Source organism: Oncorhynchus masou, chromosome 20 (genome assembly GCF_036934945.1).
Source record: "Oncorhynchus masou masou isolate Uvic2021 chromosome 20, UVic_Omas_1.1, whole genome shotgun sequence".
Lineage (NCBI taxonomy): Eukaryota > Metazoa > Chordata > Actinopteri > Salmoniformes > Salmonidae > Oncorhynchus > Oncorhynchus masou.
Genome location: NC_088231.1, coordinates 1,199,704 through 1,222,505, shown reverse-complemented (window position 1 = coordinate 1,222,505; position 22,802 = coordinate 1,199,704). Strand labels below are relative to the sequence as shown.

At 38.7% G+C, this 22,802-nt stretch overlaps 1 protein-coding gene across 1 annotated transcript; it reads left to right on the top strand.

Moving 5' to 3' along the window:
- The first annotated feature begins 15,186 nt into the window (after positions 1 to 15,186).
- Positions 15,187 to 20,350, top strand: LOC135506478 (uncharacterized). Its single transcript, XM_064925860.1, has 12 exons — positions 15,187 to 15,241; positions 15,660 to 15,727; positions 16,218 to 16,283; positions 16,454 to 16,528; positions 16,808 to 16,861; positions 16,965 to 17,036; positions 17,370 to 17,399; positions 18,550 to 18,588; positions 18,703 to 18,753; positions 19,485 to 19,574; positions 19,819 to 19,853; positions 19,944 to 20,350. Exons 2-11 carry the CDS (start codon positions 15,674 to 15,676, stop codon positions 19,837 to 19,839), a joined length of 552 nt encoding a protein of 183 aa, XP_064781932.1. The 5' UTR covers positions 15,187 to 15,241; positions 15,660 to 15,673; the 3' UTR covers positions 19,840 to 19,853; positions 19,944 to 20,350.
- Positions 20,351 to 22,802: the final 2,452 nt, after the last annotated feature.

Sequence of the window (22,802 nt, the reverse complement as noted above, 5' to 3'; positions counted from 1 at the left end):
GCACTAACCAAAACAATATCCCACAAAGCAGGTGGGAGAAAGGGCTTCCTAAATATGATCCCCAAATAGAGGCAACGAATTCCAGCTGCCTCTAATTGGGAACCATACAAATCAGCAACATAGAAAATAAATGACTAGAACACCCCTCTAGTCACGCTCTGACCTAAACACCATAGAGAACCGAGGGCTCTCTATGGTCAGGGCATGACAGTGGGGTGTGACTACTTTCTGAAGGCACTGTATTAGACCTGGTTTTAATACCTGTATCCTTTCTGACTCCCTTGAGTTAATCGCGGATCTGCAATAACTTGATAGGAAGCCTAAAAGCAAGAGCTCAGTGACTATAAACTTGGCACCATCATAGGATGCCACCTTTCCAACAAGTGAGTTAGTCACATTTCTGCCCAGTAAGAGCTGCACCGGCCAACTGTAAGTGCTGTTATTGTGAAGTGGAAACCTCTAGGTGTAACAACGGCTCAGCCACGAAGTGGTGGGCCACACAAGCTCACAGAAAGGGACCACCGAGTGCTGAGGTGCGTAGAGCGTAAAAATCATCTGTCCTCGGTTGCAAAACTCATTACCGAATTCCAAACTGCCTCTGGAAGCAACATCAGAATGGGTTTCCATGGCCAAAAAGCTGCACACAAGCCTAAGATCACCATACGCAATGCCAAGTGTTGTTTTGTATAGCCTGCCGCCATTGGACTCTGGAGCAGTGGAAACACGCTTCCCCATCTGGCAGTCTGACGGACTAATCTGGGTTTGGCGAATGCCAGTACAATGTTACCTGCCCCAAAGCTAGGTCCAGACGAGCAGGTGTCCACATACTTCTGGTCATGTAGTGTACTTGTTGGTAATGTTTCTCTTGTTTGTTTATTTTGTTGGACCATCCCATTGAACCTGGCTGCTACTGTAGGACCCAAAATACTTTCTTTTAGTTTGCAATGCTGTTACTCTACAACACACAATATATATTTATGTCGATTTCGAGGCCTATGCAGTGAAATGTATTTTGGAGTGACATTCAATGCTTATTCTATAGTCAAAATTGGCCAATATAAGGCTTAGCGAAAGAACTGTGATATGACTGTTTAAATTCAAAACTTTATTATATATTTTTGACTTTTATGGCCATGAAGCATTACAGTTACTGGTAACTCCTTTTGCAGTAAAGTAAGAGGGAACTATAAACTAATGGACATTGATATTTATTTATTATCAACAGATGTTCATCGATCCACACTGTTCAACTGAAATGAACACCTACAGATATTGTACTGATAAAGAATAATTGAATAAAATGAACTGTTTAATTTCTTCAAATTCACACAAAGACATTAAACAGGGAAAACACTCAATGATTGCTTGTAAAACATACTTTAATTGCCTTTACTAAAACACATGGCTTAAATTAAATGTAGCAAAGAAAAGATTGTAAGGCAGATAATGTCCACCCATACTCTCTATTGCCTACTGTAATATCAAGGATGCATGCTTATTATACTCATTACAATAGCTTCCGCTAGAAACTTCAAGGGGAAAAACTCTAAAGGACAGTAGATTAACAATCTACATTGATACTCATAACCATACTACTGTAAATACCCCAATTAATATCAAAAGGCCATATTGAAGCAGCAAATCATCTGGTCTTCTCTGGGTCGGCAGACTTTGTACTTCCTTCAAGCTGGTAACTAAAAGAACAGCAGGAATAATGTAATGAATAAAATATATTGTGTCTTCATTTTGTTGTCAAAGGACTTTACAGCATAATTAAGACTTACATTCCGTTTCCATTCTATGGTTGCACATGAGGTACCTGTGGACAAAAAAAAATGACACTGTCATTCTTGGATTCCCCCTAAGCTATAGATGACATCTTCTAAATGAGTAGGTAGAAAAAACTAAAATCACTTGAACACTATGTTCAGGAAAGGAGTTGTTTTTCAGTCAAACGTTCACTGTCATTGTTGTATTGCTTAAACTACAGATGACATATAGTAAACGAGTATGTGAAAAGAAGGTAAATCTTTTCCAAATGATGTTCAGGAAAGAAGTTGTACATATAGTTATGATAGATAGAGTTCTAGCTTTCCAACCTGGCTTGTCTGCACTGTCTGCTCCTGCTGAGCTGGCTGCAAAGGATCCTGGGAATGAGGAAGCTGGGAGTTGTTTGGTGGGAATGGGATCTGCAGAAAAAAAGAGCACCTGTTGTCTTGGACACCAGAGCAGGGGTTTCCAAACTTTGTGTCTGGGACACCTTTTGTGATAACAAATTCATGAGGGACCCCCCATAACATCAGAACACAACTCTTACTTTAGAGTTCAATAAAAATAGCATACAAGCAGTTTTACTATGACCTCTGTAGTGTTTGGCCAGACTACGTCTCTTGACACTGGAAGTAACATTTTAAAGGCCCCCACTTTGCATGTTGCAGTTGTAAAGTTAATGTCCTGCAACACTGAAAATGTTTTTTGGGGGCAGGAATAACCTTTAGCAATTGTAAAGCTTAAACTTACAGTGAATTATGTTCAAAACAAACATTTAGGGGAATACAAGAAGGTTTTGTTGAACATGTTTATACTTGATGACCACTGTGGATACCAATATCCCTGTGAGCCTCCCAGGCCCATGTTTTGCATATAAGGCCCAAGAACATAAATTGTGGTGTAATAATATTACATTGCATTATATTGCACCCTCTAAACTCTTTCCACTGATCCTTTCTCCAAAATGTGTTTATTCGATTGTTGCAAGCAATATTCATAAAAATAAAAAATGTATTAAAATTGTATATATTTTGAGATTTGGCCGTAATACTCCACTTTGACCCCTGCTCTATAGCATCTGTAGTCAAGGAAACGTGTACATCTTTGCACCCATTACAATAACTAAAGGTCAAGAAACGGATGTCCTACATTGGGTCTTTGCTGTAGCACAGTTTATGGTTGGTATTCATTCGGGAACATGAAATTATTTATTACATTTTTTTGAGTGATTAAATGTTGTACTCACGTTTGGAATTTGTGGCGTCTGAGGAATATTTGGCATCATCTGAAACAAAAATAAATAGCTCAGACATCCTTTAATGACAGAATGGATTAACTAAGATACAAATGTTTACACCAATTAAACATATTATTAATATTTAACATGATATATCCAGGTCAGTGTATGTGTGTGTGTTTATATGTATATGAGGGTGTACTTACTACGTGCACATGCTAAAAGTAAGGTAGGAGGTGGGTAGAAAACAAAGTGTATCATTGCAGCTAAGTATTTATAAACTACAAATCAGATCTCTTAAACGTTTAGTTCATTTTTGTTATATTATCGAATCAATAGGCCATGATTAATGTTGGCCCAATTACGCCTGGCGTTCAAGGAGCTTTTCATTGTGATTGGGTTATTTTGCCTACAAACCTTTAGAACTACCTAAAGAAAAATCAAAAAGCAACTCTGTATCTCTGCCCAGTCTAGCAAGAGTGGCCAAAAAGGTGTTTAGCATCCCCAGTGGCTCTGCAAGTGTGGAGAGGATATTCTCTGCTACTGGCCTGCTCTCCATGCACCATTGCATGAGCCTGAAGCCACAGACTGGCCAAACTTGTGTTGCAAAAAAAACATATTCTAAAATTCATTCAAAGGCAGTAATAGGTCATTTCTCGTTTAATTTGTAATTAATTCTAAGTCGCAGCCTATATGCACAATGTATAGGCCCTAATGATTTAATATAACAAAATGTTGTTTAAATGCTGAGTGCTTGTCATGCACTGACCATAGAGAGCCTTTAATTCTCTATGTTGGTTAGGTAGGGGTGTGACTAGGGTGGGTTATCTAGGTTATTATATGTCTATGTTGGCCTGGTATGGTTCCCAATCAGAGGCAGCTGTTTATCGTTGTCTCTGATTGGGGATCATATTTAGGCAGCCTTTTCCCACTTGATCTCGTTTGTTTGTGTGTAGTTGCCAGTGTGCACTGCAATTGACTTCACGTTTTGTTTTTGGTTCTGTATTGTTTTGGTGAGTTTCTTTAATTAAACATGTGGAACTCCATCCACGCTGCGCCTTGGTCTGTTAATTCTACAAATAACCGTGACAGTGCTTTATGTCCGTACCACACTACTCTGTCGCACTCCCAAATTCTTCTAAATGTATTAATTTGTAGGCTATAGCCTGGAAATAATAGAAATAATCTAGCCTATATAATTTATTTTAGGCTCCATGTCAGGCTCTTGACCTATTTACAGTGTTATATGCTGTTTAATATGACATGTGGCCTATTTTAAATCATGTGCACTTCTTACAATCACATTTTCATGTTAATTCAAATCATTTTCATTCAAATTCATTCAAATTTGATTGTGTTTCAATACTTCAAAACCAAATGGTAGGTCCAGGTAGTCACAAAAATGAATGCGTTTTGGTTAAAATTGGAGCAGCATTTTTTTCTTCTTATGAGTGCAGAGCTGATTTTAGCAGAGAGAGTGTTGGAAAGGACGTGGAGAGCAGGAGTTGTGCGCGAGCACCGCTCCATGAGCTATGCCCTGGATTTCAAATGGTTCAATTCTGCTCACCTCCTCTGATCCAGGTCCCACTGAAATAAAATGATTGGTTGCAAACAAGTAAATGATATCAGGATTTACCTTTTGCTGCACAAGGTCATAGGGGTAGTACTTTAATATGGGGGGAAAAGAAACAGAGAAACAATCATTAAACTACTGCAGTATATAGATAAAATACATTCAATGTGATCTGTGCTTGAGTAAGATATTAAATGGTTGGGTTCTCTTACAAAACACATACAGTATAACAACCCTCATTTCCTGCTGTGCAATTTGGAATGTACCATGTTTTAACTTTAGCCACTTAAAGTCATGAGTCAACTGAACTTAAATAGTGCCTATCAAATTTCATATAGCTGTAATTGAAGAGAGAGATTTCTTCACATACCTCAACACCTATAATTCTGAGGAGGGATAAGTAACTCAACTTGAGACAACACTTACAATTTCTACACTCTTTCTTCCTGGGGCCTTAGGTAGGGAATATTTGACGAAGACTTGAGAGGGATAGGACTGCTGAAAGAAAAGAAAGGGAAAGTTAAAAGGAATGTTCAATGTGGAGGATGGTTGATATATTAAAGAAGGTGAAGTACGTTTTAGTAGTATCTGTAGTATTTACTGGTCCATTGATCTGGCCACCAGTAGACCATCCAGGGAATCTCTGTGGAAACACCTGTAACATAAAGTAAAACAAACAAAACAGTTACACATTACAAATAAATACAATTACTATACTATGTAATTAAGACAAAACTCCAGTGTAACTACTAAAGTTCATGATGATTACTCATCACAGTCTGAATTAAATAGGCAAGTGATAAGTCAAGAGAAAGTAAATAATGAAGTAAGTAATAGTGCAGACTTCAGCACATTTATTAGAAAGCACATATCTTATCACAAACCTGTGTGAATTTATAGTAAACAAACCATATTCAACAACAATTAATTTAATATTTTCTTAAACAACAACACAATGCAACATCAAGCGTACTGTAAATTGGTCTAGTATATTAGCAATCCAATTGTTAACACCGTCGTGTTTGTGAGAGTCTCATCCTTGCATAGAGTGGTCATAATAGTTTTTAGGCCAAACCTTGTCTCATGGACTGACAAGCACCACTCTCGCTCTGTCACCTTTCACCGCAGATGCAGAAGTGTGACTGGATTGAGACGCATCCAATGCAAGAATATACAGTGCCTTGCGAAAGTATTCGGCCCCCTTGAACTTTGCGACCTTTTGCCACATTTCAGGCTTCAAACATAAAGATAAAAAACTGTATTTTTTTGTGAAGAATCAACAACAAGTGGGACACAATCATGAAATGGAACGACATTTATTGGATATTTCAAACTTTTTTAACAAATCAAAAACTGAAAAATTGGGCGTGCAAAATTATTCAGCCCCCTTAAGTTAATACTTTGTGGCGCCACCTTTTGCTGCGATTACAGCTGTAAGTCGCTTGGGGTATGTCTCTATCAGTTTTGCACATCGAGAGACTGAAATTTTTTCCCATTCCTCCTTGCAAAACAGCTCGAGCTCAGTGAGGTTGGATGGAGAGCATTTGTGAACAGCAATTTTCAGTTCTTTCCACAGATTCTCGATTGGATTCAGGTCTGGACTTTGACTTGGCCATTCTAACACCTGGATATGTTTATTTTTGAACCATTCCATTGTAGATTTTGCTTTATGTTTTGGATCATTGTCTTGTTGGAAGACAAATCTCCGTCCCAGTCTCAGGTCTTTTGCAGACTCCATCAGGTTTTCTTCCAGAATGGTCCTGTATTTGGCTCCATCCATCTTCCCATCAATTGTAACCATCTTCCCTGTCCCTGCTGAAGAAAAGCAGGCCCAAACCATGATGCTGCCACCACCATGTTTGACAGTGGGTATGGTGTGGTCAGGGTGATGAGCTGTGTTGCTTTTACGCCAAACATAACATTTTGCATTGTTGCCAAAAAGTACAATTTTGGTTTCATCTGACCAGAGCACCTTCTTCCACATGTTTGGTGTGTCTCCCAGGTGGCTTGTGGCAAACTTTAAACAACACTTTTTATGGATATCTTTAAGAAATGGCTTTCTTCTTGCCACTCTTCCATAAAGGCCAGATTTGTGCAAATAAGACTGATTGTTGTCCTATGGACAGAGTCTCCCACCTCAGCTGTAGATCTCTGCAGTTCATCCAGAGTGATCATGGGCCTCTTGGCTGCATCTCTGATCAGTCTTCTCCTTGTATGAGCTGAAAGTTTAGAGGGACGGCCAGGTCTTGGTAGATTTGCAGTGGTCTGATACTCGTTCCATTTCAATATTATCGCTTGCACAGTGCTCCTTGGGATGTTTAAAGCTTGGGAAATCTTTTTGTATCCAAATCCGGCTTTAAACTTCTTCACAACAGTATCTCGGACCTGCCTGGTGTGTTCCTTGTTCTTCATGATGCTCTCTGCGCTTTTAACGGACCTCTGAGACTATCACAGTGCAGGTGCATTTATACGGAGACTTGATTACACACAGGTGGATTGTATTTATCATCATTAGTCATTTAGGTCAACATTGGATCATTCAGAGATCCTCACTGAACTTCTGGAGTGGAACGAGTATCAGACCACTGCAAATCTACCAAGACCTGGCCGTCCCTCTAAACTTTCAGCTCATACAAGGAGAAGACTGATCAGAGATGCAGCCAAGAGGCCCATGATCACTCTGGAAAAACTGCAGAGATCTACAGCTGAGGTGGGAGACTCTGTCCATAGGACAACAATCAGTCATATATTGCGCAAATCTGGCCTTTATGGAAGAGTGGCAAGAAGAAAGCCATTTCTTAAAGATATCCATAAAAAGTGTCGTTTAAAGTTTGCCACAAGCCACCTGGGAGACACACCAAACATGTGGAAGAAGGTGCTCTGGTCAGATGAAACCAAAATTGAACGTTTTGGCAACAATGCAAAATGTTATGTTTGGCGTAAAAGCAACACAGCTCATCACCCTGAACACACCATACCCACTGTCAAACATGGTGGTGGCAGCATCATGGTTTGCGCCTGCTTTTCTTCAGCAGGGACAGGGAAGATGGTTACAATTGATGGGAAGATGGATGGAGCCAAATACAGGACCATTCTGGAAGAAAACCTGATGGAGTCTGCAAAAGACCTGAGACTGGGATGGAGATTTGTCTTCCAGCAAGACAATGATCAAAAACATAAAGCAAAATCTACAATGGAATGGTTCAAAAATAAACATATCCAGGTGTTAGAATGGCCAAGTCAAAGTCCAGACCTGAATCCAATCAAGAATCTGTGGAAAGAACTGAAAACTGCTGTTCACAAATGCTCTCCATCCAACCTCACTGAGCTCGAGCTGTTTTGCAAGGAGGAATGGGAAAAAATTTCAGTCTCTCGATGTGCAAAACTGATAGAGACATACCCCAAGCGACTTACAGCTGTAATCGCAGCAAAAGGTGGCGCTACAAAGTATTAACTTAAGGGGCTGAATAATTTTGCACGCCCAATTTTTCAGTTTTTGATTTGTTAAAAAAGTTTGAAATATCCAATAAATGTCGTTCCACTTCATGATTGTGTCCCACTTGTTGTTGATTCTTCACAAAAAATACAGTTTTATATCTTTATGTTTGAAGCCTGAAATGTGGCAAAAGGTCGCAAAGTTCAAGGGGGCCGAATACTTTCGCAAGGCACTGTATATCTCTAGCTTAAAGATACTGTCAAAAAACCTGGGAACAGTGTCTTCATTTAGCCACTGTGATGTGAAATGAAATGAAACAACTGTTCAAATAGGAGTGCTGATTGGTTAATTGGCAACCACTGTTATTGCAGGAGGAAGATGAATAGAGATGTGAGTACACTTGTATTGCCATATTTAAGCTCGTGAATTGCTCAATTCCTTAACCGTTCTGTCACAGAGCAATGCAATAGGCTTGATAATGTTGTTTGGTGCTATGTTTGATTGTGGTCAGTTTTTTTGTATTACTGCGTAAAATCTACTGTACATTCTAAACTCATAAGACCTACATTTATCATACCTCATGTGATTTGATTTGATTTGGTTAAATCAGACTCAGAAGTCTGCTTTGTAAGAAGATTGTTGACTACACTTACCTGTATTTCTGTTTCTCAATCCCCCATTTTTTACTCTTTTCAGATTTGTAATTTTTTTTAACTGTTATTTAACTAGGCAAGTCAGTTAAGAACAAATTCTTATTTTCAATGACAGCCTAGGAACAATGGGTTAACTGCCTGTTCTGGGGCAGAACAACAGATTTATACCTTGTCAGCTTGGAACTTTGAACTTGCAACCTTGCGGTAACTAGCCCAACACACTAACCACTAGGCTACCCTGCCGCCCCGATTACAAATACTTGGAGATCTACAATACCCTTTGATGAACAACAATGTCCTTCAACTCCACAGCTGCTTTTAGTGTCCTAGATTGAGATTCAGTAAATGCAATGCTTAACCCAGCAATAAACATAGCGTAACATGGTGCTTAACCGATGGCTTGATGCATGAAAGCTGTGTGTAATTGTTTGTCCTTGGCAGAAGAATGTTAATAAAACCCCCAGAATGTTTTGCCAACCTTCTCCATACCATGCCTCAATTTTCTTTCTTGTCTCTGCTTGTTAGTCTGTGTCATTGATGACATTCAGCATTCAAATAATACCATTGCGTACGCATTTTTGGAACATTGTTGTCAATTTTCTAAACAGTTTACACGACACACTACCACTACTTTACTACAGTGTCGTAAATTGTCCAAATGTTGTTACCTTCTCAAAACAATATGAAAGTATTAAAAACTATAGGACACCCTCAAAACTGCAAACACATTCATAAAAAGAACAACACGGCCTGCAAAAATATGAACACAACCATACATAAACTATATATACAAAAGTCTGTGGACAACCATTCAAATGAGTGGATTTGGCTATTTCAGCTGCAACCATTGCTGAAAGGTGAATAAAATCGAGCACACAGCCATGTAATCTCCATAGACAAACATTGGCAGTAAAATGGCCTTAATGAAGGGCTCAAGGACTTTCAACATGGCACTGTCATAGGATGCCAGCTTTCCAGCAAGTCAGTTTGTCAAATTTCTGCCCTGCTAGAGCTTCCCCGGGTCAACTGTAGGTGCTGTAATGTGAAGTGGAAACATCTTAGAGCAACAACGGCTCGGCCGCAAAGCGGTAGGCCGCACAAGCTTACAGAACGGGACAGCCGAGTGCTGAAGCGCATTGAGCAAAAATCTTCTGTCCTCGGTTGCAATACTCTCTACCGAGTTCCAAACTGCCTCTGGAAGCAAGATCGGCACAAGAACTGTTCATCGGGAGCTTCATGAAATGGGTTTCCATGGCCAAGCAGCAGCACACCATGAGCAATGCCAAGCGTCAGCTTGAGGGGTGTAAAGCTCGTCGCCATTGGACTCTGGAGCAGTGGAAACGCATTCTCTGGAGTGATGGTTCATGCTTCACCATCCACGCTGTCTGACAGACGAATCTGGGTTTGGCGGATGCCAGGAGAATGCTACCTGCCGCAATGCATAGTGCCAACTGTAAAGTTTGGTGGAGGAAGAATAATGGTCTGGTTGTTTTTCATGAGATGGGCTAGGTCCCTTAGTTCCAGTGAAGGTAAATCTTAACACTATTTCATTCAATGACATTCTAGACGATTCTGTGCTTCCGACTCTGTGGCAACAGTTTGGAAAAGGACCTTTCCTGTTTTAGAATGACAATGACCCCTTGCACAAAGAGAGGTCCATACAGACATTGTTTGTCGAGATCGGTGTGGAAGAACTTGACTGGCCTGATCGGAGCCCTGACCTAAACCCCATCTAACACCTTTGGGATTAATTGGAACATAGACTGCAAGCCAGGCCTAGTGGTCCAACATCAGTGTCCAACCTCACTAATGGTCTTGTGGCTGAATGGAAGCAAGTTCAGACAGAAATGTTCCCAACATCTTGTCAAAAGCTTTCTCGGAAGAGTGGAGGCTGTTAGAACAGCAAAGCGGGGACCAACTCCATTTTAACGACCATGATTTTGGAATGAGATATTTAACTAGCAGGTGTCCCCATACTTTTGGTCATGTAGTGTATCTCTAACAACATTATGAAACCAGTCACAACACCTTTATAAGTGTTGCAGTATTGTTATAACAACCTTCATAACACATTTATTCTAAACCAAAATAAAAGCTCCCTCAAATAAAACTGAAATTCACATTTGTACTGTCACAGCACCCACATTTCTGAGGGTGACACGCAGGGTCAGCCTTACAACATTAACCATGTAGACGCTTAGGGGTTAAATGTTTTGATCAAGGCCATAATGGCAGTATGAGATAGCACCAGTCCTGCGTGTAGAATCGTTATTATACATAACTGGCGCAACAGAGTTGTCCCAAAAGTGCAACTCCAGGCAGGCTTCAGCAAATGCTCAAAGTGTTAATACTATTTCAACCATGGCACTTGAGCAATTGTTTGCCTTTGTAATGTGGTAGTTAGCAATCTTAGCTAATACCTGAAGAATTGTATCAGCTCCGCAAACTATTACCTTTAGCTTAGCAGGCTAACACAATCTTATAATATCAGCAACTACAGTATCTGGCTCATTCCGACCAGATGTTATATTGCTAACATAGAATAGTTAATAGTCTGGGAACAAAACACCTTTCAGTGAATTTGTGTTCCTAGTTTTGAAAACAGGTAACTTAAAACGTGCGTTAAGACAGGCAGCCACATTCTGATCTTTTCTCAATTATTGGGCCTATCTGACATATATTTTCCCCATTGTGTGACAGCAAAATACAATTAACACATTGTAATAATATAATTGTATAGATCAATCAAAGAACAATCAAAACAAAGAAGGCTATGAAAAAATACTTAAAAATATATATATAATGTGTCCCCAAGTTTTATGTAATTGGTGTTACCACCTTCACTCATTAGAGAGAGAGGGACAAGAACCTTGAGCATTTTCTCCAGTGCCAAACTGTTATTAGGGGTTGGGTCTATATTAAAGAAAAGGATTAGGGAATCACACCCTTTAAGCATATCATAAATGCAATTCAAGAATTACCAAGAAGCTACATCAGTGTGAATGCAAAAATCTCATATGAGTGTGTTTAAATGGCATCCCAATTCCTCTTTTTTTTCGAATTGGTATTTTGACCAATCAGAATTGCACTTTTGCCAATAGTGGAACGCAGAAACACAAAGCTGAGCGTGGACAATCAGAAAAAAAAGATCAGATATATAGACAAATCTGAATTGGGTTCATAGGCTTAACACAGCCTAAAATATTCAATCCAGATTTTTATGTTTTTATATTTAACCATTACTTTAAATATTGTTATTGTATTCAGCATCATCGTTAGTTCGTTGTCTACAGCAATTGCGTAGATGTATGAAAGCACAGGGGTCCGATGAAGCCTCTAGGTAGAACCTGGGTTAGAACCTGGGTTAGAAATGACAGACATGTAGAAAATGTGCTAAAACTATTATTTTGTGTCTGTGAGACCCTGGCCTCCCGAGCGGTGCAGCGGTCTAAGGCAATACATAATTTGCATAATTTGCCATCTGCATGTAATTGTGATGGACACTGTAGGAAAGAGGAATAACATTGTGGGAGAGACAAAAAGTGAGTAAAAAAACATCCTAAATATATGTTTATAACTACAAATGAACTTTCTGTCGATTCTTGTTTTTTTTAAATGTCACAATTCCAACCTGTAACAGCAGATTTCCTCTTCGTCTGAAGAGGAGTAAGGATCGGACCAAGATGCAGCGTGGTAAGTGTTCATGACAATATTTTAATAAAGACAAAATGAACACTCGAACAAAAACAATAAACGATCGTGTGAAATATACCAAACCGAAACAGTACCGTGTGGCGACAAACACTGACACGGAAACAAACACCCACAAACCAACAATGAAACCCAGGCTACCTAAGTATGATTCTCAATCAGAGACAACTAACGACACCTGCCTCTGATTGAGAACCATACTCGGCCGAAACAGAAACCAAACATAGAAAAACAAACAGAGACTGCCCACCCCAACTCACGACCTGACCATACTAAATAAAGACAAAACAAAGGAAATAAAGGTCAGAACGTGACTCAACCCTCCTACTTTTTCTGGGCTTGGGACGGGCAAAAGTGACCCAAAAGAGACACTCTGGCGGGGTTACATAGTTTTTTATTTGATTTATTTGTTTTTAGTTTTTTAGTTTAGTTTTCTGAATTTGGTTTGGTTTTTAACCTTATGGTCCACTTAGGAGCCTACAACAAGTCACAGTAAAACATGAACATTTTTAATCATAACATTATTTTTTTTTTGCATACAATCTACATTATCAATCTAAATGGACCAAAAAGAGATAAAAGAAAAAAAGTTCAATGGCAATGTGAGAAAATTATGGTGACTAGTCTGGCCCTAATTCAGGTTAATTGCTTTTTTAATGTAAGCCAGGGAAGGATCAGCCAGCGGCGGCTTCCCGCATGCGCGATTCATTTCCAGTCTAGGGGTGAACATCTCCTGCTCTGACTGCAGCTGCGAGGGACTGCTGCAAGAGAACTGGCCTGCCTGTGACTGCTTTGGGAAAGGGGTGGGGCCCACGGCAGCACCCGCTGCTTGTTGAGAAGAGTAAGAACAATAAGTGCTTTCAAGTCAGAGTCTCCAAAAACACCAGAAAAAGTCGCTAGATTTGTCGCTAGTCGCTTTTTTGAAAATGAGTCGCTAAAGGGGTCTGAATACTCGCTAAATATAGCGACAAAAATGCTAAGTTGGCAACACTGGATGCATGGCTCTCGACCTTCACCGCTCCCTCGTCCACACAGGAGTTGCAGCAATGCGACAAGACTGTAAATATGAAATGGATATCACGAAATTCTGGAGAAAAGTAGTAAAAAAGAGTTTGAATAATAATAAATAAAAAATATCTAAAAAGTTCACTGGGACTCCTTGACAACATTCTAAGCGTTCGAGCCAACCAAAAGGTACAAATTGGATGGCTCCATCCGTGACATTTCAAGCTAGCTGTGGAGTGAGCTTATGCTACTCTTCTTAAGGGCCACATAAATTATGAGAATATGTGCCTGTAAAATCATCATCATAAAGTCACTTCTTTTTTGTTAACAATACAAAAAAGTGAGGATAAGACAATTAGGTGGAATACTATGACTCTGTTGTTAGTTTTGCGAAGAAATAACAAACATCCTTCACTTTAGGTAGACTCATCTATACACAAAGTAAACAGCAGTATCGGATCAACTTGCACAAGGTTAAACTTCTCCACAGTATACACTTGAACATTCACAGCTCAGGAGGCTTCTAAGCTGCTGATGGGAGGACGGCTCTTAATAATGGCTAGAATGGAGTGGAAAACGTGTTTGATGTGTTCGATACCATTCCATTGATTCTGTTCTGGCCACTACTATGATTGTATGGGCTAATAGCAGTTAGGCCAAAAACAAACGCATAACAGATTCAATACATTGAACAACAGATAGTCCCTCCCAAATAATGTCGGCCCAATTTTTATGACATATTTGACATGTATTTAACCCCTTATTTTTGACACTCAACAGTCTCAATATACAGTATGCTTCCATTCATTTTCTCAACTGCTACTGGGGGACCTTCAGACTAGTCTTGTGAGGCCTGTGGGAGTTCTAGAGCAAAACAACCGACATGTACGTGTTTGTGAGAGCCTCACCTTTCCACAGAGGTGTGTAGCCCAAATTGTTCAGACGCTGCAGACAGAAGTTGGCAGATCGGCTGTACTGACTTCAGATAAGCCCCAAGACGCTTGTGGAAAGCAAAACAGAGAACAAACTTGCCATACAAAACATGGTTAAGTAAAAATCCCTCAGTTTAAGCTAGAGATAGCAGATTTGGATGCGTCTCAATCAACTGCATCCACCGGTGTCGCACTTCTGCATCTGATGTGAAAGGTGACAGAGCAAAGAGCAGTGTTTGTCAGACCATGAGACAAGGTTTGGCCTAAAAACTATTTTGACCACTCTATGCAAAGATGAGACTCCCACGAACACGACGGTGGTATCAATTGGATTGGTAATAAACTTTACCAGCTTACAGTACACTTGATTTTGCATTGTGTCATTGTTTAAGATCATTTTTAATGAATTGTTGTTGAATATGGTTTGTTTACTATAATTTCACACAGGGAAATAAAAAGCTTGTTACATACACACCGCAAGTATTAAAACACTACCGTTTATGATTTGAAAGAAGGTCAAAGACTACAGCAACCAAGCAGTTAAGACACTTAAAGACTATACAATATCATACAATATCATTGGAAAAAGCACATTTACTGACAGCATTTGGGTTGAATTCAAATGTACAAAATAATATTCCCTGTTTGTGATAAGATATGTGCTTTCCAATAAATGTGCTGAAGTGTGCACTATTGCAGACAGTGTAATTAGCCATGCTCTGCTATTATGATTACTATACTATATCTGACCACTGTCATTTACCAAAGCTCATGACTAGACAGCCCTATTCTCATTCACTAAGTGATGTCACAGCAGGTCAATTTTGGTTGGCTGAAATCTCAACTGACACGGTTTAAAAGCAGAGATAGATCTCTGCACTGTATGACCCTCCATATTCCTCATCTATACTGGTATCACCAAAGGTAATGTGGCTAGAACTTGTCTATTTAAAATGAATTTTATCTGGATGTTGTACAAAGTAATGGTATGGGGTTCTTTATTCGAATGAATTTACAGAATGCTTTGGGTGCCTACGGAGTCTCACAACAAAATTGCAAGTGTTAACTTTAATAGAGTTAAGTTTAACCATCAAAGTGTCTCTATAGTGTCCCACATACTACACAGAGTTATTGTTAGACTTTTATAAGTGTTATGCTTTTAAGACTTTCACAGAATTTCTGTAAGCAATATGTTAGAAATGAAAACAGACCAACACTGGTTATTGTTGCAGTCAGTCAACACTAGTGGTCAGTGTTAAAATGTGTCTTATGTAATAGAGTTGACTACTTTTCGACACTGGAGGGTGTTAACTTAACATTATACCTCTCTTTCATGTGCAAGGTTCTACTTTGAAAATGAAGATCACCATTATGTGCCTTTGTTTGGCCAGCTCAATATCTGCTGCTCCAGTAAGTTTGAAAAAACAGCCAAGGAAAACTTTACTACTGTATTTCTTAAGAATAGGAATTTGAATACGCATAGAAAGTGGATACGCAAGGGTGCGCGTTACAATGGAGAAAAATGTAAACAGGAGACACCCTCTTTTCGGAGACAGGTTATTGACATGGCATCGCTACGGTAGCCAGTTTATAAGCAATTGTTAACTAACTGTTAACAATTTGGTCTGGATAGCTAATCATCTTGACTAACTGTGGTGCAAAACTGTTCACTTAGCCAATTAGTTACCTTTTGATATTCTATGACGTCTTCACTTTCCAAGCTTATCATGATCTATTTCCAGAATCTGGACTTAAAAGAACTTAGTTGAGTGTTAAGAGTTCAGAGCACATTATTCACGCTCATTTTCCACTGAGTGTCTGTCAACAGTCTGTCATTTCTTTAAATTGACTATGGCTTCATCAAAATTGTGATTGTTTAGTATTTGTTCAATATTCACAGCGTCAACCTTTCTTCAATTACTTGCCCCACTATGGGGATCCAAGGCAATCAGGACCACCCACACAAGTAAGAACAAATGCATATTGTAATATTCTACTGCATTCTGTTGGTCACCTTCTTTCTTAGGTGTGGTTCAACATAATATGAAACAATACATAACATGAGAAGATTAAGTACTGAAATTAATTTATGAGGACACTTTTGTTTGACCTTTGACGTAAGTGTTTAATCTCCAGGTGAATGAAGGCCTCTACCCAGCAGGCCAGCCTTACCCTCAGCCTGGACTCAACGGCCCTGTCAGCATGGAAATAGTACGCTCTTACATCATCTTCACTATGAGACCTCTATTAGAAATGAAAATGATATGATCTTTTTAGTGACTTAATGACCTACTAATAATTACTTAAGTTATTACTTACTTCATTATTTACTTTCTCTTGACTTATCACTTGCCTATTTAATTCAGACTGTGATGAGTAATCATCTTGAACTTTAGCAGTTACACTGGAGTTTTGTCTTAATTACATAGTAGAGTCATTTTATTTATTTGTAATGTGTAACTGTTTTGTTTGTTTTACTTTATATTACAGGTATTTCCACAGAGATTCCCTGGATGGTCTACTGGTGGCCAGATCAATGGACCAGTAAATACTACAGATACTACTAAAACATACTTCACCTTCTTTAATAAATCAACCATCCTCCACATTGAACATTCCTTTTAACTTTCCCTTTCTTTTCTTTCAGCAGTCCTATCCCTCTCAAGCCTTCATCAAATATTCCCTATCCAAGGCCCCAGGAAGAAAGAGTGTAGAAATTGTAAGTGTTGTCTCAAGTTGAGTTACTTATCCCTCCTCAGAATTATAGGTGTTGTGGTATGTGAAGAAATCTCTCTCTTCAATTACAGCTATATGAAATTTGATAGGCACTATTTAAGTTCAGTTGACTCATGACTTTAAGTGGCTAAAGTTAAAACATGGTACATTCCAAATTGCACAGCAGGAAATGAGGGTTGTTATACTGTATGTGTTTTGTAAGAGAACCCATCCATTTAATATCTTACTCAAGCACAGATCACATTGAATGTATTTTATCTATATACTGCAGTAGTTTAATGATTGTTTCTCTGTTTCTTTTCCCCCCATATTAAAGTACTACCCCTATGACCTTGTGCAGCAAAAGGTAAATCCTGATATAATTTACTTGTTTGCAACCAATCATTTTATTTCAGTGGGACCTGGATCAGAGGAGGTGAGCAGAATTGAACCATTTGAAATCCAGGGCATAGCTCATGGAGCGGTGCTCGCGCACAACTCCTGCTCTCCACGTCCTTTCCAACACTCTCTCTGCTAAAATCAGCTCTGCACTCATAAGAAAAAAAATGCTGCTCCAATTTTAACCAAAACGCATTCATTTTTGTGACTACCTGGACCTACCATTTGTATTGAAACACAATCAAATGATTTTAATAAAAGTGTTTTGACTTACCATGAAAAGGTGAATGTAAGAAGTGCACATCATTTAAAATAGGCCACATGTCATATTAAACAGCATATAAACACTGTAAATAGGTCAAAAGCCAGACAAGGAGCCTAAAATAAATGATTTAGGCTAGATTATTTAAATTCTTTCCTTGCTAGAGCCTACAAATAAATACATTTTGAAGAATTTGGGAGTGAGACAGAGTCGTGTGGTACGGACTTAAAGCACTCAGCATTTAAACATTTCGTTATATTAAATCATTATGACCTATACATTGTGCATATAGGCTGCGAAATGAGAAATTATGTATTACTGCCTTTGAATACACTTGTAGAATTTTTTTTGTAGAAACACAAGTTTGGCCAGTCTGTGGCTTCAGGCTCATGCAATGGTGCATGGAGAGCAGGCCAGTAGCGGAGAATGTCTTCTCCACACTTGCAAAGATACAGATTTTTTGATTTTTTCTTTAGGTAGTTCTAAAGGTTTTTAGGCAAAATAACCCAATCAAAATGAAAAGCTCCTTGAACGCCAGGCGTATTGGGCCATAATTAATCATGGCCTATTGATTCGATAATATAACAAAAATGAACTAAACGTTTAAGAGATCTGATTTGTAGTTTATAAATACTTTGCTGCAATGATACACTTTGTTTTCTACCCACCTCCTACCTTACTTTTAGCATGTGCACGTAGTAAGTACACACACATATACATATAAACGCATACATATACTCTGAAATTGATATATCACGTTAAATATCAATAATATGTTTAATCTGTTGTAAACATTTGTATCTTAGTTAATCCATTCTATCTTTAAAGGAAGTTTGAGCTATATTTTTTGTTTTAGATGATGCCAAATATTCCTCAGATGCCACAGATTCCAAACGTGAGTACAACTTTTAATCAGTCAAAAACATGTAATAAATCATTTCATGAATTTTCGGATTGATGTTGGAATTTAAGTATCTTTTTTATTTATTTTTGTTTTATCTTTTCACAGCTGTTCCCGAATGAATATCAACCACAAACTGTGCCACAGCAAAGACCCAATGTAGGACATCCCTTTCTTGACCTTTTAGTTATTGTAATGGGTGCAAAGATGTACGCATTTCCTTGACGACAGATGCTATAGAGCAGAGGGCAAAGTGGAGTATTACGGCCAAATCTCAAAATATATACAATTTTAATAAAATTTTTATTTTTATGAATATTGCTAGCAACAACAAATGAAACAAATTTTGGAGAAAGGATCAGTTGAAAGTGTTTAGAGGGTGAAATATAATGCAATGTAATAATATTACGCCACAATTTATGTTCTTGGGCCTTATATGCAGAACATGGGCCTGGGAGGCTCACAGGGATATTGGTATCCACAGTGGTCATCAATTATAAAAATGTTCAACTAAAACCTTGTATCCGCCTAAAATGTTTGTTTTGAAGATAATTCACTGTAATTGAAGCTTTACAGTTGCTAAATGTTATCCCTGCCCCAAATAAACATTTTCAGAGTTGCTGGGAATTAACTTAAAACTGCAACATGCAAAATGGGGGCCTTTAAAATGTTACTTCCAGTGTCAAGAGACGTAGTCTGGCCAAGCACTACAGAGGTCATAGTAAAACTGCTTGTGTGGTATTTTTATTGAACTCTAAAGTAAGAGTTGTGTTCTGATGTTATGAGGGGGTCCCTCATGAATTTGTTATCACAAAAGGTGTCCCAGATACAAAAAGTTTGAAAACCCCTGCTCTGGTGTCCAAGACAACAGGTGCTCTTTTTTTCTGCAGATCCCATTCCCACCATACAACTCTCAACTTCCTCATTCCCAGGATCCTTTGCAGCCAGCTCAGCAGGAGCAGACAGTGCAGACAGGCCAGGTTGGAAAGCTAGAACTCTATCTATCATAAATATATGTACAACTTCTTTACTGAACATCATTTGGAAATGATTTACCTTCTTTTCACATACTATTTTACTATATGTCATCTGTAGTTTAAGCAATACCACAATAACAGTGAACTTTTGACTGATTTTAGTTTTTTCTACCTACTCATTTAGAAGATGTCATCTATATCTTAGGGGGAATCCAAGAATGACAGTGTCATTTTTCTTTGTCCACAGGTACCTCATGTGCAACCATAGACTGGAAACGGAATGTAAGTCTTAATTATGCTGTAAAGTCCTTTGACAACAAAATGAAGACACAATATATTTTATTCATTACATTATTCCTGCTGTTCTTTCAGTTACCAGCTTGAAGGAAGTACAAAGTCTGCCGACCCAGAGAAGACCAGATGATTTGCTGCTTCAATATGGCCTTTTGATATTAATTGGGGTATTTACAGTAGTATGGTTATGAGTATCAATGTAGATTGTTAATCTACTGTCCTTTAGAGTTTTTTCCCCTTGAAGTTTCTAGCGGAAGCTATTGTAATGAGTATAATAAGCATGCATCCTTGATATTACAGTAGGCAAAAGAGAGTATGGGTGGACATTATCTGCCTTACAATCTTTTCTTTGCTACATTTAATTTAAGCCATGTATTTTAGTAAATGCAATTAAAGTATGTTTTGCAAGCAATCATTGAGTGTTTTCCCTGTATAATGTCTTTGTGTGAATTTGAAGAGTAGAATACGTTATTTGATTAAACAGTTAATTTTATTCAATTATTCTTTAACAGTACAATATCTGTAGGTGTTCATTTCAGTTCTTCAGTGTGGATTGATGGACATCTGTTGATAATAAAAATCAATGTCCATTAGTTTATAGTTCCCTCTTACTTTACTGCAAAAGGAGTTACCAGTAACTGTAATGCTTCATGGCCATAAAAGTCAAAAATGTATAATAAAGTTTTGAATTTAAACAGTCATATCACAGTTCTTTTGCTAAGCCTTATATTGGCCAATTTTGACTATAGAATAAGCATTGAATGTCACTCCAAAATACATGTCACTGCATAGGCCTCCAAATCAACATAAATATATATTGTGTGTTGTAGATTAACAGAATTGCAAACCAGAATAAAGTCTTTTGGGTCCTACAGTAGCAGCCAGGTTCAATGGGATGGTCCAACAAAATAAACAAATAAGAGAAACATTACCAACAAGTACACTACATGACATTCGCCAAATCCAAATTAGTCCGTCAGACTGCCAGATGGGGAAGCGTGTTTCCACTGCTCCAGAGTCCAATGGCGGCGGGCTATACAAAACTCAAAACGACACTTGGCATTGCGTATGGTGATCTTAGGCTTGTGTGCAGCTTTTTGGCCATGGAAACCCATTCTGATGTTGCTTCCGGAGGCAGTTTGGAATTCGGTAATGAGTTTTGCAACCAAGGACAGATGATTTTTACTCTCTACGCACCTCAGCACTCGGTGGTCCCTTTCTGTGAGCTTGTGTGGCCTACCACTTCGTGGCTGAGCCGTTGTTACTCCTAGAGGTTTCCACTTCACAATAACAGCAAGAACAGTTGGCCGGTGCAGCTCTTACTGGGCAGAAATTTGACTAACTTACTTGTTGTAAAGGTGGCATCCTATGACGGTGCCACGTTGAAAGTCACAGCCTCTTGCTTTTAGGCTTCCTATCAAGTAATTGCAGATCAGTGATGAACTCAAGGGAGTCAGAAAGGATACAAGTATTAAAACCAGGTCTAATACAGTGCCTTCAGAAAGTAGTCACATTCCACTGTCACGCCCTGACCATAGAGAGCCCTCGGTTCTCTATGGTGTTTAGGTCAGAGTGCGACTAGGGGGGGGTGTTCTAGTCATTTATTTTCTAAGTGGCTGATTTGTATGGTTCCCAATTAGAGGCAGCTGGTAATCGTTGCCTCTAATTGCGGATCATATTTAGGAAGCCCTTTCTCCCACCTGCTTTGTGGGATATTGTTTTGGTTAGTGCTTTGTGGGCGCCGAGATGGCACGTTTGTTATTCTTTGTGTTTTGTTGTAAGTTTCACTATTAAATATAATGTGGAACTCTACGCACACTGTGCCCTTGTCCACTCATTTCAAAAACCGTGACACCCACATTTTACAGCCTGAATTCAAAATGGATTAAATATATATTTTTATTTTATATGTTTACATAGAATACCTCATAATGACAAAGTGAAATTATGTTTTTAGAAATGTTTGCAAGTTTATTGAAAATGAAATATCTCGATTACATAAGTATCTACACTCCTGAGTCAATACATGTTAGAATCACCTTTTGCAGTGATTACAGCTGTGAGTCTTTCTGGGTAAGTCTCTAAGAGCTTTAAGCACCTGGGTTGTACAATATTTGCAATATTTGCACATTATTCTTAAAAAATATATATATACAGTGTTGTAACAATGTACAAATGTTTAAATTACACAAGGGAAATAAATATGCATAAATATGGGTTGTATTTACAATGGTGTTTGTCCTTCACTGGTTGCCCTGTTCTTGTGGCAACAGGTCACAAATCTTGCTGCTGTGATGGCACACTGTGGAATTTCACCCAGTAGATATGGAAGTTTATCAAAATTGGATTTGTTTTCGAATTCTTTGTGGATCTGTGTTATCTGAGGGAAATATGTCTCTCTAATATGGTCATACATTGGGCAGGAGGTTAGGAAGTGCAGCTCAGTTTCCACCTCATTTTGTGGGCAGTGAGCACATAGCCTGTCTTCTCTTGAGAGCCATGTCTGCCTACGGCGGCCTTTCTCAATAGCAAGGCTATGCTCACTGAGTCTGTACATAGTCAAAGCTTTCCTTAAGTTTGGGTCAGTCACAGTAGTCAGGTATTCTGCCACGGTGTACTCTCTGTTTAAAGGCCAAATTGCATTCTAGCTTGCTCTGTTTTTTTGTTAATTCTTTCCAATGTGTAAAGTAATTATCTTTTTGTTTTCTCATGATTTGGTTGGGTCTAATTGTGCTGTTGTCCTGGGGATCTGTGGGGTGTGTTTGTGTTTGTGTTTGTGAACAGAGCCCCAGGACCAGCTTGCTTAAGGGACTCCTCTCCAGGTTCATCTCTCTGTAGGTGATGGCTTTGTTATGGAAGGTTTGGGAATCGCTTCCTTTTAGGTGGTTGTATAATTTAACAGCTCTTTTCTGGATTTTGATAATTAGTGGGTATCGG